This window comes from Podarcis pityusensis (genome assembly GCF_964106645.2).
Source record: "Podarcis pityusensis genome assembly, chromosome: 12".
In the NCBI taxonomy this organism is placed as follows: Eukaryota; Metazoa; Chordata; class Lepidosauria; order Squamata; family Lacertidae; genus Podarcis; species Podarcis pityusensis.
This window is the reverse complement of record NC_138037.1, coordinates 38,993,232-39,011,718: the sequence shown is the minus strand read 5'-3', so window position 1 is coordinate 39,011,718 and position 18,487 is coordinate 38,993,232. Positions and strand designations below refer to the sequence as shown.

The 18,487-nt window shown below is 40.1% G+C and overlaps 1 protein-coding gene across 8 annotated transcripts in view; it reads left to right on the top strand.

Moving 5' to 3' along the window:
- The window catches only part of TBC1D5 (TBC1 domain family member 5), a 219,661-nt gene extending 203,324 nt beyond the window's left edge, over positions 1 to 16,337 (top strand). For 7 of the 8 annotated variants that reach the window (XM_080974678.1, XM_080974681.1, XM_080974679.1 and 4 more), the window contains 3 exons: positions 3,599 to 3,678; positions 5,153 to 5,329; positions 12,263 to 16,337. In XM_080974678.1, the coding sequence (XP_080830804.1) occupies positions 3,599 to 3,678; positions 5,153 to 5,329; positions 12,263 to 12,559 (554 nt within the window). In that variant the 3' untranslated portion in view covers positions 12,560 to 16,337. Of the gene's footprint in view, positions 1 to 3,598; positions 3,679 to 5,152; positions 5,330 to 12,054; positions 12,168 to 12,262 lie in introns of all 8 variants that reach the window. The other variant, XM_080974682.1, reaches the window with a different exon arrangement.
- The last annotated feature ends 2,150 nt before the right edge of the window (positions 16,338 to 18,487 follow it).

Below are 18,487 nucleotides of genomic sequence, written 5' to 3'. Positions count from 1 at the left end.
CTATTTTTCTCTCCATTGAAAGGATCAGAGTATTAATAAAAAATAAATAAAAAATCATGCTTGAAAACACAGTATGATTTGGTAATTTTTTTCTTAGCATCCAGTGCACTTGGAAATATTCCAACTCTAAAAAAATATGACAGTTCTGCACCCAGAAGGTAGTTGAAACTATGTCAGCCATATGCTGATTATTTGGTGTTAGAGCTTTTATCAGCTCCTAGACTTTGGGTCAATATACTAGTTTACACTATATATCTGAGTATTTCTAATGGCTTTTTCATGCAAGCTTGCTCTTCTGCTCTTAGCTAAATAGCTGGGGAGGTAACTAGAAAGTATGGAGTGATATTTTGGTGATTTGTAGCAGAGTTTAGAAACTGTGTTATGCAAGACCTGGAGAATCATGCTGTGTCAGGTCCACACCATTTCATATGTAGGTTCTCATCTTTCTGACCAACTGTTTTGTGTCATTGCATCACATAAAGTGGATGGGAGGAAAAATATGATGCATGACTGCAAGTACCACAACCATCTACAGGTGGACCAGGACCAGCAACCTTAATGCTGAAGCTAAGCAGCTCTGATCAATCCCTGTGTAGGAAACCTCTTAGTAATCCAGTGTACACTGGAAGGCTAAGTTACACCTACTGTTAGTTATTGAGGCAGAATATCTTTAAATCACAGATGTGGCACAAACCACTTGAAGTTGTTCAAGCAAATGCAGCTCTCTTTACTGTTCTCAAGTTCATTGGCTTTATGATAATTAACCAGGTGACTTTTCTCTTACACAACATACTACAGTTAGATATGTAATTGTTAAAAATGTTCAAATTTCCATATCTGTATGATGGCATCATCATACTTCTACTCAGACATGTCTTTTTGTTACCATGGGTTTGATCCTGAGGCTGCCAAGATTATAATTGTATTCCCTGGAATGTGAAGGAGGGAAAGATGAATTAGAGCAGTAATATTTGTTTGTGTGTTTATACAAAAGCTTTCTCATTAAATGTTCATCCACTTCTTTTGCTGCACCACACAATGACAACATAATTATATATTTGGGACCCTGCCTCTATGTTACTATGGAAATAAATGTGGTGTCTTGAATAACATAAGTATAGCATGTGTAAGAATGATAAATTGGTTCTTGTGGTGAAAACTGATAAATGGGGGAAAGGCTTCAGGTTTTGTAGTTAGTCCATTTTGTTAGGTGCAAAGAGCTTTGAGAGCACATTTCTTCAGCATAATATTGGAGAAACTTTCTTACTTATTATTGTTTCAGCAGAACATCATTTTAGTACCTGTTGAGCAGATCTAATGAATCGTAAGACTAGCTGCCACACTTTGATTGAAACGTTGGGGTTTTTCTGCCTCACGCATAACACTAGAAGTCAGGGTCAACCAAAAATATTTAGCTGTCTTTTCCCCCTAAGTGAAGCATATCATAGGCAGAGTCTGGATCTAACCCATTCTCTTAACATGTTGTTTTGGGATAAGATCAAATATCTGGGATAAGATCAAATAACTCAAGTCTTTTTAAAATGTTGCTGCTATTGTAATGGCGATTATTGATTTCTTTCCCGTCCTTCACCTTGAGGTCCCATTGCAACACTCTGTGCTGTTGGAAGGGGAGGATGGCTTTAGTTTAAACTAGATAAATGTTTGCATTAACGACAGTTATAAACTTTGGAATATCTCTAAAGAAGTACTTTGCATTCATCTAGTAAACTACAGTAGATGAATGCATGTGCAAAATGAGTGATTTTAATTCTGCAGTTATTATAGCTGATCTGGAGGTGCTCTATACATTGCATTTGTTTCTCAGAGAAAGCTTTTGATTTCTAGCTCATCTTCCTCTGGTTTACTATATGTATCATATTTATGCAGATAGTACTAACTGTCTACACCTTTGTAATGGCCCTTGGTCTTTTACATTTTTTTCTACTGTAGCCCCTTTTCCACTTTCTTCTTGTGCAGGTTGCTTATTTTGAATGATATCCAACATAAGTTTCCTTCCTCTCTGCTCCTGTGCCACTCCAGGCCCTCACCCCAACAAATCTGTTCCAGAGTCCCCCAACCCTCTAAAACAGATTTGGCAGGACCATGAGGGGCTGCAGGGAAGAGGGAAGGAAGTACAAATTCTATTGCATGAGCAGAAATCCGTTCCGTTAGGGGTGGGTACAATTACATATCACCCTTTCTCTGTTACATAACAGAGTTTATATAATTCTGCATCCCCTGGCATTTAAACCTCAAGTTTTGAATGAGGTACATAGCATTACTCTTGGCTGAGTAGTGTGGGCTGCAGATTACATCTTTTCCCTAGAATTGCTTGTTGAGTTGTTGATGTCATTCATCTTTACAGCTAGTGCCTGTGATTTAATCCTAACTTATGTATGAAAAATTGCTGAAATATATCAGCAGCCTGGAAACAAAGCAATCTTTTGTCAAGAGTAGACAAGTTCTGAAGTGTGTATATTCGCTGCTGATTTCCTGAAGCAGAATCGTGGCTTTCATCTGCTTTTAAACAACATGAGACATAACTCAAGGAAGCCATTTGTGACACAGAAACAGATTTTGTTTGCCTTGCAAATAATTTATAAGTCTCATAATTCATTTGTGTGGTATCAGTGCTCATTGTTCCATAAAAGATGCAGCTCATGAACCTTTTCTTATTTTAGGAGAGAGATTTCAAGTTTTACAATTTGAATAACAGCAACATCAGATAGGAAGAATATTTCAAAGCAAAAATGTTTCCAGATGGGCATTTTGTCATATATGCAGTACAAGCTTATCAATACAAACATAGACTCAGACTGGGGCAGAACTATAAAATTCTTGCTTGCTTTCCTGAATTTAAATATCCCATCTGTTGTTATTCCAGGTGTTCAGTTTTTTTCCTGCCTACATGACTTAATTGGGCAAACTTGGTACTTGCCTTTTAGTCATCTTTTTAATCTGCTCTATTAACTCAGGTGCTAAGGGAACCTGGCTGCAAATGCAATAACTTAACTTGCACATATTCATTCTTAATTTACAATGCTACCCAGATATTTCCTCTTGAATTGGGGAGTATAGGACAATGAAGATCAGTAGTCTGATGGAGAGCCAATGCCGCCTTCAAATAGAAAACATGGCCCCTTTCACTCTTGATCTCGCAATTGTTTTTGGCATTGCAGGAAATATTCAAGATAAATTGTAGTCAAATGCAGCATTCATATGTAACAATAAACACTGGTTTCCTGCCATATGAAAATTAGCCTAAGCAAGCCTTGGTATCACCCACTCCCCTCCACATGAGGAGGAGATTAGAAAAAAATGCTCTCGTTTTTATATAGCCATAGTTGAGCCTTACACCTGAACTCTAAACTGTGCTTAATTTTAATTATGGTTTGTTGAAACAAGCCAGCTTCATCAGCCAGTGTTTCAGCTGAACTGTAACTATAAGTGATTTTTTAAAGGGTTCTTATCCAGAGTCCGTATTTTTTTAGATATATATCAAAGTATACATTCATCTTCATGGCCATTGGGTTGCATGTAATCTTGAGGCACATAATCTTGGTTCTTTCTTGCGAAATAATTGTTTTTGGCATTGCAGGAAATATTCAAGAAGTCATTCTTCAGGAACACTTGGAGAAGGAAGATGAAATTCTAGTGTCCTTGGCTGGATTGAAGCAGGTATAGCTTTTGACAAAATGAAGATTCTATGTATAAAAATTTTTGAATGGCACTTCTATAATTTATGTGCTTTTTTCTGAACTTTGCATTATTCAGGATTATAATTGCTGAACTTTAATAGTTTGTTGAGATTTATTATGATAGTGATCAAAAGAAGAGTCTGTGGAACTTACTGAAATAATAATGCTGGTAGACAATTCTTACTTTCAGTTTCTTCTTGTTCTGTGAGCTAAAGAAACAGTAGCCAGAGTAAAAGGCCATTACCTTATCAAGCAACATGGCAACCAAACTCAAATTACCCAAGGCCATTTCAGAGGGAATCTAGCCAGCCCCAATCCAGTCCTCCAAGGCATATCCATGATAGGCCAAACCATTTTAATAATGAATTCCTTCACTAACAGGACCCCCAGGAACCCTGTTGATTCTGTATTCTCTTGTCATCAAAGTTAGAATCATAGAATTGTATAGTTGGAAGGGACCACAAGAGTCATCTAGTCCAACCACCTGCAATGCAGAGATATTTTGCCCAATGTGGGGCTCAAACCCACAACCCCAAGATTAAAAATCTCATGCTTTACTGCCTCAGTTATGACAAGTAAGACTATAAGCAATTGAACCAATGAAATGACCTTAAAACTTCAGGTCAGCAAGAACAATAACCTTAATTTGACCAATTGTGCCCTTTGGAATTCCATAGAAGAGCAAAAATACACAGCCAGCCAAGTTGGCATGTAAAGATTACATTCTAGTGCCCAGTAAAGGGAATTTTTTTAAGCCCATGATGTTCCAACAGGGTGAGTGACTAGATGAAATGTCTGACTCATCTCAGTGTTCCAGTTTTGGTTTGCCTTCAGTTTACCTAGCCTCACCTTGCAAGATCTCACAGTATCTCAAGCATTACTATCATTTCCCAGAAATCTTGCGAGGCCAAGAACTCCAAACCTTGCAAATTTCTAAGGGAATTTGGCAACTTGGCCCCTTCCTGCCCACTTTCTTACCACACTCACTACCACTGAGGGATGAACGGTGGGGGACCTTTTAATGGTGCCCAGTCTTTGTTCTTCATATTCTAATGTCATTGCAGTTGTAAGATCATGCACTATGGGTGCTTTCAGTTAGATTATCAGTTTTAATATATTTCTGTTCTCTCTTGCAATTTTTCAGTACTTTGTGGAATTGTAGACTGGATCCAGAAAGGGCTCAGGTCGATACACTATGGCACGTTTCAATGTTTTAATGGCATCCAGGGGAACTGATGTCCTTTTAAATGCATTTCCTTTATCTCATCATTCTTGCTAGAAGATTCAGTGGCACCCTAATGCTTTTACTCAGAAACACAGTTGTCATTTTTATAAATGTCTTCAACAATTTAGGCAATCAATGCATAAGAAGATTGATTCCGAAGAGGGCCTGGCTTTAAGTGGCAGGTGTTGCAATGCAGCTAAATTACTTTTTTTTCCCCCTTGATAAACAGATCAAGGATATTTTGAAAGGTTCCTTACGTTTCAATCAGAGCCAGTTGGAGGCCGAGGAGAATGAACAAATCACAATAGAAGATGATCACTACTGTTCCAACAATCAGACCAAGGAGACAAATGAAGCTGTAGAAGAGCCTTCCGTTGCAAAGGAGCCCCTGCCTCTAAGGAAGCAGGTAAAATGCATGCGTTTCAGAAAAGGAAGGTCTGGGGTACTTTTTAAAGCCTTAAAAAAAGCAGACAGGAAAGATAAAGGCCTAATCCAAGCCAAGCAAGCCCCATTGAATTCAGGTCCCAATGGATTGCGGGCTTAGAATTTATTATTATTATTATTATTATTATTATTATTATTATTAACAACAACAACAACAATTAAGTCACTTTCAAAATAAATAAGTAGCAATAGTAGCTTCCAACTCCATTTGAACCTTTTTTCATAAGAATCTGAATTTATCTTTTAAACTTTCTGATGGCCCCCAACATGGCTTTTAGGTGTGACAAGTTCATGGACCATAAGACTGTTAATGGCTACTAGTCATGGTGGCTGTATACAGTGGTATCTTGGTTTTCCAATAGAATGCATTCTGAACTGTTCGAAAACCAAAGTGCAGCTTCCAATTGGCTGCAGGAGCATCCTGCAGCCAATCGGAAGCCGCACAGGATGTTTGGCTTCCGAAAATCTTTCGAAAACCAGAACACTCACCTCCAGGTTTCGATCGTTCAGGAGCTGATTTGTTCAGGAGCCAAGGCATTCAGCTTCCGAGGTACGATTGTACTGCTTTCAGGATCAGAGACAAGCACCACACTGAAAACCTGCTGCCGACAAGCACAAAATGAGAAAGCAATTGTCTTTGTATCCTGCTTCTGGGGTTGGACTCGATGGGCCTTTAGTCTGATTCAGCAGGGCTATTATGTTCCCCCTGTGGGGCAAATATCTTTGGGATGTCCTATTCTAATCACAATTACTGACTTTCAGATAAAGTGATTTTCTCTGTTGCTTCCCTGTTTTCTTGTATATATGAAGATAAGCTGTGATATGCTAAAAGATGCAGAATCTGACTATAGAAACTAGGGATTTCACAACAGAAGATGAGCATTTTTTGGCATTGCTTGACTCTTCTTACTATCTCTGTCTTCTAGACTATCATTATGCAATAATATTTGACCAGCTACATTGCTGCGCTATGTTTATCGTCAACAGTTTTGAACCACTCTCCTCTTTCAGCTGTTTGGGCTTTTCCTTCAAATCTGTATGGTAGCTTTATCTCTTGTAAACTCTCGTTCAAGTTATGAAGGGAAATAGCTCTATCTGCCTTCCATGTAGCAAGTGGTTGCGTTAGACTTTTCAGTCTTATACATAGGCTGATGGAGTAGACGATCAAGAGTAGACAATCACATACCAGCAATAACATTAATTTATTTTTAATCCACTCTTCATCATAGAGCGATCTCAGGGCAGGGCACTATAAAACTATAATATAAAACTATAAATTAAAATATAAGAGTGTCAACTACGGTGATCAAACAAACAGATAAAATGATAAGATGGAACATTTGGAAAACCCGTAGCGTAGCTGTTTTCTTGAGCAATTCCAATTTATTTCAAGAATTTTACAATGGAAACTCCCAACAGATTGTGCCTGAGATAAAGGAGTCCCTAAATGTTATGGCTGTTTGACATTGGCTTTCCAGCACTATGTATCTGTCAACTCTTTTCACACGTACAGTTTAAAAACCCTTTTTCTGGGTAGTCCTCTTTAAGACGTGTGCAACTTTTTAAGAGAAGGAGATTGTCTATCTCAGTACCTTGGAGAGCCCTAACTCAGGATTCACTTTAATATAGCCTTTTAATTAAAAAGTTAATATGGTGAGCACTTCAGGGATTTCTGCTTAAAAACTGACCAGCGAAGTTGGTGACCAAAGAAAAAATATAGAATCGGACAAGTTTTACAAAACATAGTTTAGTTTACACTATGGAAAAGTAAAAGTTTTTTTTTTTAAGTTTTTTTAAAAAAAGAATTCTGCCTAATTGGTCAGGTATTAAACATGCCTAAGAGAATAATCCATTCAGTGAAAATAGAAACTTGCAGGATTGGCCATTAGCCTCCCAGCAGTCTTGTCAATACAAGTCAAGCTGGCACTGTGCCCCATCCCACTTCAGTTTTGTCTGTAAATTTGGGATTTGTGGACATGATATACATTGTTGCCCCTGCAACATAGTCCAGTAGTTTTCTCTTCATAGCTCTCCAGCTATGGGATGTTGCTGAACCATTGACGGGGCTGGGATGCAGACTGCAACCCAAAATCATATTAACCAGTGTCATTATTCAATGGTAAATCTACTCTGAATCTTCAACGTTTTAGGACCAGGTCAGCTTAGAATATCTGCTTGAACATGAAAAATGTGATTTCAAAATGTTTTGGACTGGATTCATTGCCGTGATGGATCACATGCTCAGAAGCCTATAACTGGTTGGGTGCTACTGAGAATTGCAGTCTGCCTCCAGGATATCTAAGGAAGAAGTTACTGTTTTCCATATGACAGCTTCTGTTTAGAAAACAGGCTATGTCTGCTTACCTGTTGTATGACATTGTGAAAGCCGGTCTACAGTAAGTAACAGGCTCCACTTACATACTGGACTTCCAATGTCAGCATACTTTTATTAGCAGAGAAGAAATTGCACACCATTTAATGTAAATTTTATCTCATAAAATAGCCAATTGATACTTTTCACAGAACAGGAGGTGTGGCTTAATAGGATTTTCTGTTTATGAATATTAGGATAGACGGTTTCTGCATCTTTTTACATTTAAGGCAGATATGATAGCCTTTCTATTACTTACTTTGCAAATAATATCCAATGGGTCTAGGTGTTTACTAAGCAATTACACCTGCTTTTCAGTCTTCTGAAAGCCCTGCTAAACATTTTAGAGACAACATTAGAGCAGAATACTAATGCATAGTATGAAACCCTCATTCCCTCAAATAGATTAAATTAGCCTTTTTGAATTTCATGGAGGTAGGGTTCTTTCCAACATGCTGTTGTGCAGATTTACCGTATTTTTCGTCCCATAGGACGCACCTAGTTTTTTTGGGGGGAAATAAAGGAAAAAATTTTTCCCTTTATTTCCCCCCCAAAACCAGGTTGAGGAACAGCGGGATGGCGGCGCTGCGCCTCCCTCCCGCAGGGCTCCCCACGCTGCGGATGAGTGTCCGGCGCGAGGGGCGCTCTGCTTCAGGGCGCCCCGCATGCCGGGCGAGAGGCTGCTATCCGCAGTGTGGGGAGCCCTGCGGGAGTTCCTGCAGGGCTCCCCACGCTGCGTATGTCTGCCCAGCGCGCGGGGTGCTCTGCTTTAGGGCGCCCGGCACACGGGGCACTCTGCTTCAGGGTGTCCTGCGCGCCAGGCGGCAGGCTGCTATCCGCAGCCTAGGGAGCCCTGTGGGAACTCCCGCAGGCTCCCCAGGCTTGCTGATAGCTTCCTGAAGCCTGGAGAGCTTCAGGACCCCTCTCGCTCTCCAAGCTTCAGTGAAAGCCTGTATTCGCCCCATAGGACGCACACAGATTTCCCCTTCATTTGTGGAGGGGAAAAAGTGCGTCCTATAGGGCGAAAAATATGGTATATAGAGGCCACCATCTTTACAACTAAAGTGGGCAAGTGCTTGTTCAAATAGGTAAAGACAATGAGATTTGACTGGGGCAAGCTGTCAGATGTTTGGGTGGAGTGTGCTCCACTAGAAAGTGACGCTAGAGAGCCCTGAGAAGGGGTGGTGGTTTTGTTGCTTTTTGTGTACTTTCATGGAACAAGTGTAAGAAGGTGAGCATTGCACATAGCTTTGGTGGGGAAGAGGTGGCCCTTTTGAGCATTGCTGCCTGGCCAGTCAGCAAGGTTCTGCCCTATCAACACGGTCACTGATTGGGCCGTTTGAAAGGGCATTTTTGGCAGGAGTCTGCCCCTAGATCCTCAGGCTATGGGGAATTTCCTGCAACGGTCAAGCAGAGGAAATCGAGGCTGGAGCATGAGGGACCGCAAATGTCACCCCACCCACCCTAGGAAGGCGGTGAGCAGCCATTGCCAAGAATATGTAGCTTACCATAAGAGCAGGCAAGACACTAGGACCAAAGTATGGTGTTTCAAGCTCATTACTATGAGGGGGGAAAGAGGCCAAATTATATATCTTGCCTGGCCTATCCCAGTAGGAATTCTGCCTGAAATTGGACCCTGGGTATCCTGAATTAAAAAAAAAACACACCCTGAGGTGCTAGATAGTTGTTTGTCCTCTTTTTTTTCTTCCTTTTTCCTTCTCTTTGTAGGATTTATAAAGGAACAATCTTACTTTAGACAAAAAGAATGTAGATCGGTTCCAATATATATAACATACAATGCTTACTATGTTCTTTATTTCAAAAAGTTAGAGGAAAGGAAAACATTAATACCTCTATTTCATGTCTTCCTTTGTTCTGCTTAGCTTTAACTTTAATCAGAAGCATTTAAAGAAATAAAAGCTTCATAATGAATTTTCAGAAGTTAAATAAGTGCTATGTTCTATACAGAAAGGACACCAGAGCCAACTTTCAGTTTTAATGAGGCACGGTGTCGTATTGTGATGTCTTTAGGTCAGGCTGGAAGAATTTTATGAGTGCAGCATAAGCTTTTAAAATATTGCCATGAATTAATTGGAACATTTTAATGCATCAGTATCTGTTCTATCAAAGGCAGTAGTTCTAAACTTAGACTAGACTGCAAGTCTCTTTGAGCAGGCATGCTTTGGATTGAGCTTTTTCTGTATTAGCACCAAAATATCTAATTGCATTGCTTTTTCTACCCCTCTGTAGTAGTATGTGTGAGGCAGCTTCAAGGCTGCTACCTCCACTGTATTGCAATTACGTTGTGGCTGCTCACATTTCAGCTTCTTCTTTTTAACCTTCGGCTTATTAATGCATAAAGTTTATTTTGCCATGATTACCTGCACACAATAATTTCCATACAGATGCAACTGTGTTGAAATAGCCAGTAATCCAACGTGTAGATTTAAAATGATCCAGCATTTTTAAGTCCCATAGATTTCAGTGGCAGAGTTAAACAGATGCTTAACTCTCTCCCAATAAGATTAGTGAGGTTGAAAGTTCCGGGGGGGGGGGGGGGACTAAACAGCCTCTCCTCTTTTTTCTGCTGCCTCAGTCATTATAGACTTTATTAGAGCTAGGACAGTTGAATGCTTGATAGGAAGATTGGGACTTGACCTTTCTCAATAAATCTATTGGAGATGCCAGTTGTCATCTCATAATAAACAAAAGCAAATGTGTATGTCCGATTGTGATTTGCAGAGAGATAGCTTTACAATAGGGCAGGGGAAAGGGGTGAATTAATTTAGAATTTTACAAAAGGCCAATTACTTATATGATCAACACATTATGTTTTCTTTATACGAGACCAGGGAACGGTCAAAATTCAGAGCCGCTGTAATATTTACAATTAGGGCTGGCAACACGCAAGGAAGAAATTAGTTTCAAATGTTTTGCTTGCTGGATTTAAATTTAGAGGGATTTGCATATTCTTTGCATATTGCATCAGTATAGATGTTGAGTAGAGGAAGTTTCAGCAGGATGTTGCTTTTCCTCTCTTGGTAGTACAGTTGTCACAAAAGCTACGCCTGGTGGCATTCTCTCCTTTGCAAATTTTGAGGGAGAGGGCTCTGGTGCCTTATAAGGTGGAATGGAAAGGGAGAGTTTGCTTATTCTAAAACTGCCGTTGAAATGAAGGGAAGGACAGCTGATTTATCTCTCTTCCATGATTTGGTTCCAGACACCCCTTCTTTCACTGCTCACTACTTTACCGCTTCCCATCAGCCACACCAATTCCAGTCTTTCATCACCTGCCCTGCAAATGCAGAGAGCCAGTGTGGTGTGGTGGTTAGAGTGTCAGACTAGGACCTGGGAGACCAGGGTTCAAGCCCCACTCAGCCACAAAGCTCACTGGGTGACCTTGGGCCAGTCACTGCCTCTCGACCTTATGTACTCCTCAAGGTTGTTGTGAGCTCCTTGGAGGAAAAAGTAGGATAGAAATGCAATCATTCAATCAATAAAAGATAGCAAAAATTCATTTTGTGATTCTTACACAGGACATTAGTTCTCTTCCTCCCCCCCCCCATGGATAGCTAAAGGGAGGCACACACATGAACCCATAAAACATGTAGACCTGTTTAAAACATAGTATCAGGAGGGTTTGCTTGCTTTAATGCATGATGGAAATAACTTTCATCCTACTAGAAGATACTCATCAGGAAAAAATGTTCCAAGAAGCCATATGGCACTGGGTGTAAGGTTGTTAACTTTCAAAGCTACTGGAAGTATAATTCTGTCATATTCCATTTATTCAGTAGCAGCAGCAGATGGGAGAAAACATGCTTCATATCACTATGAGTTTTCCTAAACCGAAACTGGCAGAGGAAGGAGTGGGGAGATATTTCACCTCTGAAAATAGCAGCGTCAGAAAAAAAAAGCTAGCATGTTGCAAAGGATGCTGCAGGGAGATATATCTATATATGGCTTGAGAAACTAATTACATATAAATTTAGAGATTTCGTTTTAAAATGTGTAATGGAGTTATTTTAAGATATATATTTTTGCAATGCTGTAGTTAAGAGTCAAGCCTTATTAACGGTTTGCACTTTGCGAGTCGCCAAGAGCCGCTTCTCGTGTGGCATTTTTTCTGCACAGGGATAATTGAAATGTACAGGATCATTGTAAAGAATGTGCGGTTGTTAATGTGTCGGGAAACCGACAGCACAACTTTGGCGGGAGGGAGAATTGCATATGCTTTGAACGGCTTCGGTCCTGTGCATGCTTATGAGAGGGGACACCTTGACCCTATAAACCCACTCATCCTTTATAATCTGTAGGAGAGACCCTGCTTAAAGAGTTCCCAACTAGGACCCCCTTTATATGTGCCTTTACTGGTGTGTACCTTTACACGGGAACGATGGTGGAGGCAACGGCAGCCACGCCTGTAAAGGTATGTGCTAGCTGTGATGATGGATGCAGTAGGCGTGGTATTTAAAAATGGATTTTCTGACATGCTTGCCTGTTCAAAATTCTTTTGTTTCATAGGCTGTGGGCGATTCGAGTGGAAATTCTGCCAACAGGCACACGGATGACTATATTCTACTTTCCAAAGAGGAGGGAGGGAATGTTTGTCCTGCTCCGGAGCATGTGCAGACTGTGCCAACCTGCAAGGATGTGACCACCAAGAGTGAGGTCTCATGTCACTCTTCTTTAGCCTTTTCTGATCCATTGATGGGATCCATATCTGCCTCTTCTAGTAACCTCAGTTCCAGCCCTGATGACGACAGCAGCAGCAACAGCAAGGATTCTGATTTCACCATTGTTAGCCCCTTGGAAATTTAAGTCAGCCTGTGAGGTCAGCTGTGGCACACTGGCATGTGCATCTGACACTTCATGGGACTGGGAAACTCATAAAACCAGAGCACAGATGTGGTAAAGGCAGTCCTTTTTCAGCAAGGAAATCAATACAACAATTATGTAATGATTGCCTTTAAAACATGCACATGTGAATCTCAAGATCTAATGTATACTAAAGGTACTCGTAGGTTTACTTTGTTAGCAACTTCTTGGAATATTGAAGTAGTAGCTCATAGTCACTCATCATGTAGAATAACATGAAGTATATAATCTCGTGGGTAGACAGGTGAGCATCTTTTCCAAATGTGGGGAAAGCAAATGAGCATCAGCCTGGATTCTGGCAGATTGATTTGGTCTCAGGAGAGAGTGGGGGTACTCTTCCTCAAAACATGGCAGCTAGAAAATCTGAAAAGTAAAGGTTTCAGAATTGCATCCTGGTTGCATCTCAGGCACTAAGACAATTGGCTGGCCTCCTGAACCATTTCCTGAAAGAAAAATAACATGCTGAATTTACATACAGCAGAAACCACTAACTTCTGTTCCTATCGTGCAAAAATTTCCTCGTAAAGTAATACAAATTAGGTGCACATTAGTTGCTTTGAAAAATTTAGACTGTAGTCTCCACTAGATATAAACTTGTCTCCCAATGAATAAATTGTATTGTTGTATATTATAGCCTGGAACATATTTTTATAGCTATTTCAGGACATCCACAATCCCCTCAGGCCCAGGACCAAGGCTCATTGTAGGGTCATAATGCAGCAGTGTTCCTTAGCCATGTAGAAACGGTTCCCTGGCACTCCTTTTTTAAATTTAATTTAATATGAGTGTGCATGATTATGTATACATCACTACATGGTTCCCACAAAGGGCAACAAGATTCCTCATGCTTTTTTATACCAAGGATGTCATGTTTCACTCTAGCTCAAATTTCTCTCACAATCTTAAGAGTAGGCTAAACTATTTCCCAAGGCTGATTCTGTCCTTGGGATCAACTGATATGTCAGTGTCCATAACTAGTGCATAGTAAATAATGCTGATGGCGTAGTGGCTATGTTCCTTTCTAGCTTTTAAGAGTATAAGTTCTCAAAGTAGCTCTTCCTCTGAATCTCACACCCAACATGGCCAATTTCAGAATAACCAGATGGTAACCGCAGAGAAGAGCTACAAATCAGGGAAGCACAGGTCCGAGCGATTTTCCCATGGACCTGCTCCTTTCCCAGTGAAAACCCACCCTTAAAATCAGAACAAACAGCAATCCATGGAAAACCCAATTGCTGTTTTCTCCAGTTTAGCGCTAAAGAGTGGTTTTCCCCAGGAAAAAGCAGCAGGACAATAGGAAGTATGCATAAGCCCAGAGACATATTCTGTTCTCAAAAGGCTTCTTCCTTTCCCAGGCAGCCAGTGCTAAACATTATGTGCAGCATTGCTCTAGATTACACTGACTAATGTCACTAAGCCAGGGGGAGAATTTGGGTTTATTGAGATTAATAGCCCCAAGTGTTTAACCTCTTGGAGATCTTTCACCTTAGCAATACATTGGTGTTGAACAGACTGAATTTCAGAAAGCTTCTGGCTTGCAGGTTGAACACAAGAAAACTCAAGGGATGGGTAGGTATGTGGGTGTCCAGATATGCCCACCCATCCATTTCTGTATGCAAATATGCCATGGCAGGGTTTCTCCAGATCTCATCAAGAGATAGGCAATGGTTCAATGATGTCAACCTCCAAAAAGACCTAATTAGCCCACTAATCTGGTCTCTCTCTTTTTAACTGCATTTGGAAAGGAAACCTCTTAGCCGTGAAATGTGTAACCCATTAGGGAAGGAGTTTTTACTAAGGGTGTTGTGCTTCATTATATATAATTATCTCTAGGACCCTTGGAGGTAACAAACAAACAAAGGTTGCTAATATTAATGCAGCGTATTCCCCCCCCCCAAAAAAAAGCCTGTTCTGTAGACAGATGCTGGTGAAAGATATTTTCAAAGATTTATCTCAAAGACACTTTGCTTGTATGCTTTAGTTTTCTTTTCCAGACACACACAGAGAGTATAACCACCGTCATGTAATGCAGTTGCATGGTAAGTGATAGGGCATGAAGATGTTAATGGTGATTAATTGCAGTTGTAACTTACATTAAGAATACTTCTACCCCTCCATCTGCAGCATGAGTCATGCTAAACCAAATTGCAACCTGACCCCAAAGCATAAGTGTTACATAACGGATAGTTCTCCTGAGAATATTGCCCCTGTCATTTTGTACAGGGGATTGTGGGGTTGGGAGATGCGAGCAGTGGGAAATTATTGGATCATATTTTGCCCTGAAGTGAATGGAATACGATTTTTGGGTGAGTTTGCTCTCCCAGAAGTCAGTTGAGCTAGCAATACAGTGATACTTTCCCCTAGTTTTGTATCCATGAATGTGACCCAAATTAACAGGTAATAGCTATTGAACAGTGGCAGGTTCACATTTACATATTCAGACATTATCAAGTAATTCTTCACAAGATGATGCCCTTGTGCCTTGTAAAAGTGGGAGTAATACTGAGAGGTGGTTTGAAGAGCTTAATAACAAATACAGTTTGTGAGGTCACATTGCTGTTCTTCTGCATGCAAGACCTAAAACATACTGTGGTTATGCAAGGCTTCTGTGCCAGCTTCAATCTAGCACTCCTTCTCATTTAAACTTACACAGTAAACCACCTCAAGATTCAGCCTTTATGGCCTGTGCAGGCTTTTTTTAAATATAATTTCCTTTGAATTTGTAAGGATAACAAAAAAGGATTACATAGCTTGTGATTAATTTTGATCCTTTAAATGTGACTAACCTTTCTGTTTAGATTTGTTTCTGTTATAAAACAGGGGAAAGTGCCATTTAGAGTAAACAGCTATTTAAAAGTGGGAAACCAAGTAAGAGAGAAACTAGAGTATGGTATATCAGCTTTCATCAAGTGGGGGTGGGGGAGTTCATAGAGGGTTTTGTAATTTTGTTATGATTGACCCTTGCTGTCTACAGATAATTCAGGGATCATATTATTTTTCTTGTCAGAGCTGTCTTAGTGCCATGAAACAATGCAATTTATTTTATTTTTTGCTATTATCTTGCTGGGATTTTTTTAAAAAACACATTTGCTATAATTAGTATAACTTTACTTCCTCAATGCCTGTAATTATCTCTGGTTTCAGAAAATAAACAGTGCTTTATGGAAGGACAGCAATGAAACCTAAGTAACTCCATTAGAGGAGTCAAAATTGGTAACCCTATGACACAGTCTATCTCAATGCTGTACTGGAATTTGCTTTTTTGATAATTCTGGAAGTGCTTGGTTTTGTATGCATGTCGATCCAGAATGACTACCATAATATTAGGTCATAATAATCCCATATTGCCTTACATTTGGATTCCTAGATGGTACTTTCCACTTTAAAGTACCAGTTTATTATGTCTTCTAAAATTAACCTACTCATCTTGTTCATGGGTATCAGTAATCTAATAGAAAATAATATGCGGTATAAATGGCTGCTTAGTACTAATACGTAGAACTCTAAAATGTTTTTTTTCCAGCCTCTTAGAGTCTCGTCTGATTCTTATCACATCTTCGCCACATGGCTCTTTCAAGTCTGTTGCATGTAATGTCCACATTACTGCAGAATGATTATGACCATATAGTGACTGGATGTTCATTTTTAGCTGTGGAAATTTGTATCTTTCCTCTAGAAGAATGTCTGACGTACTTTATTAAAGAAAGAACTAATATGCAGACGCTTTGCATTTCCCCTTGAGTTTTTCTTGCGAAAGTGACAATTATCCTACATCGTCTCCCTTAAAAAAAAAAAAGACAGTTCCTACCCACCTTCTTGGAGTTCAGTCTGCTCAAAAGGTAGGAAAATTAGATTTGATCTAGTACCGTCAAGTTACTGTGTGCCTCATGTCCTGTGAGTCAGCAATTTGTATAAATATGTGTATGCAAAAGAGAAAGTTAAAGGAATGTTCCTGTACACAAAAGACTGGAAAGAGCAATCCGTTCTGGCCCATCTCCATACAAATCTTCATTGCATTGTGTTGAAGAGCAAGAACAGAAGGGCAATCAACTAGATAGAAAACAAAGACACATTTGGAACAGAAACCTACCGTCTTTGAGTGACAGTAAATGGTGTAAAACTGGGTGACAATGGAACTTCTAGTTTCTCTTCTCCAACCCTTTGCAAGCCCTATCCATTTGTTCCAGGGGATTCCCTGAGCCCTGTAGTGTAGACTTCAGGGATGTGCAAGGGAAGAAAGAAGCAGACTCCCTCTACATTGGATCTCATCCAGTACATCTTAAGATAGAAGTTGTTGAAGCCAGCAGCTGGCAGAGCAACTCAAGTATAGCAGCTTTGCCGTTGGGTAGGTACAAAGAAGCACCATTGACCACTCTCTTCCCAATTCAGAGAACTGTAGGGGTGGAAGGGATCATCTAGTCCAACCCCCTGCAATACAGGAATCACAGCTGAAGAATTCTCGACAGATGGTCATCTAACCTCTTGTTCTCCAATGAAGGAGAATCTACCACCTTCCCAGGTAATTGATGTTAAATTATTATTCAAGCTTTACAAACCCGGTTATAAACCTGGTTTCAAATTTTGGTTAACAGAAGAAATATAATTAGTGCAGTGTAAAAGTAATATTACCACCAAGGGCAAAGTACTCTTCGGAAAGAACCTCATGGAACTCAGGGCAGCAGAAAGGAACAAGGGATTTCACAGTACATTCCCAACAACCAGGGTTAGGAGACTGAGGGCATGCCATCCAGCCTGGCTTCATAAGGGATCATACTGAGTAATGTGTAACACAGATGGTGTGTGCATTTTCTACCCCCTTCTATATACACATCCAAGTGAAAAGCATGTTCTAATAATTGTTAAAGACAATCTGTTCCTGGGTGTGATGTCACCACCTGGATCCTCTTTACTCTACCTTCTGCAACGGGAAGAACAAGAATCCAAATAAGCCCATTTCAGGAAGATTGGGTCACCGAACTATTTCTCAGGCCTGTTTTCTGAACTGAGCAATCCGTGTAAAGATTTTGCTGCCTCTGTTTATTGGTTTTCCTCTTCCTTCCTCATTCCTTTTTCCTTTTGTGTCTTGCCTTTTTAAAATTGTAAGCTTGGAGGCAGGGACTGTTATTTCCGTTGATCTATTAGCCGCCCTGGGAGTTTCTTCTGCTTGAAAAGGGGCAGATAAATGCTTTGAAGGTATGAATAAATAAAAAATAGACTATTGTTTTCTCAGATTGATTAATGCGGAATACTAGGGCATGGTGCAGAGTCCTTTGTGTTGCACTTTGCAAACCATCTGAGCTCTAAATTAAAGACTTCTCATAGCTTCCTTCTAATATAGGCCTGGTGCAATGCAATAACAACTGTTGGTTTCAGTGCTCCTCTGAAAACAATGGGCTGCTTAAATGGTGGCACAGCCACGTTGGTCAGCTTCCTGACTTTTGAATGTCAGAGTTTTTAAAGACTACTTTTACTGTTCTTCTCTGCGGGGCTCTCAAGTGTATACTTATGACAGTGATTAAACATGAAAGGTGTAATTTCAGAAACCAAACCTGCCTCTGTGCAGGATAGTAATCATCCTGCCTACCACAGTATGCTGTTCTCTGGAGGACAATCATCAGGGCTGTTAACTCTCTCATTGTATTCGCTAGCTAAAATTAGGGCCAAACTACACATTATGCAGGAGATCAATGAATGGATCACCTTTTCTTTCTTCCTTTCTTCCTCCCCCCTCCCTACTAAAATACAGCAATGGTAGCCTGTCTAGGTTTCTTGTGGGGTTTGTGTGTTAGCAACAGCAAGTCAGGGGCAGTTAGCCCTTTGCTCATCTCCTTCAGGGTTCTCCTCTTCAAAATCCCTTGCCTAGGCTCCTGA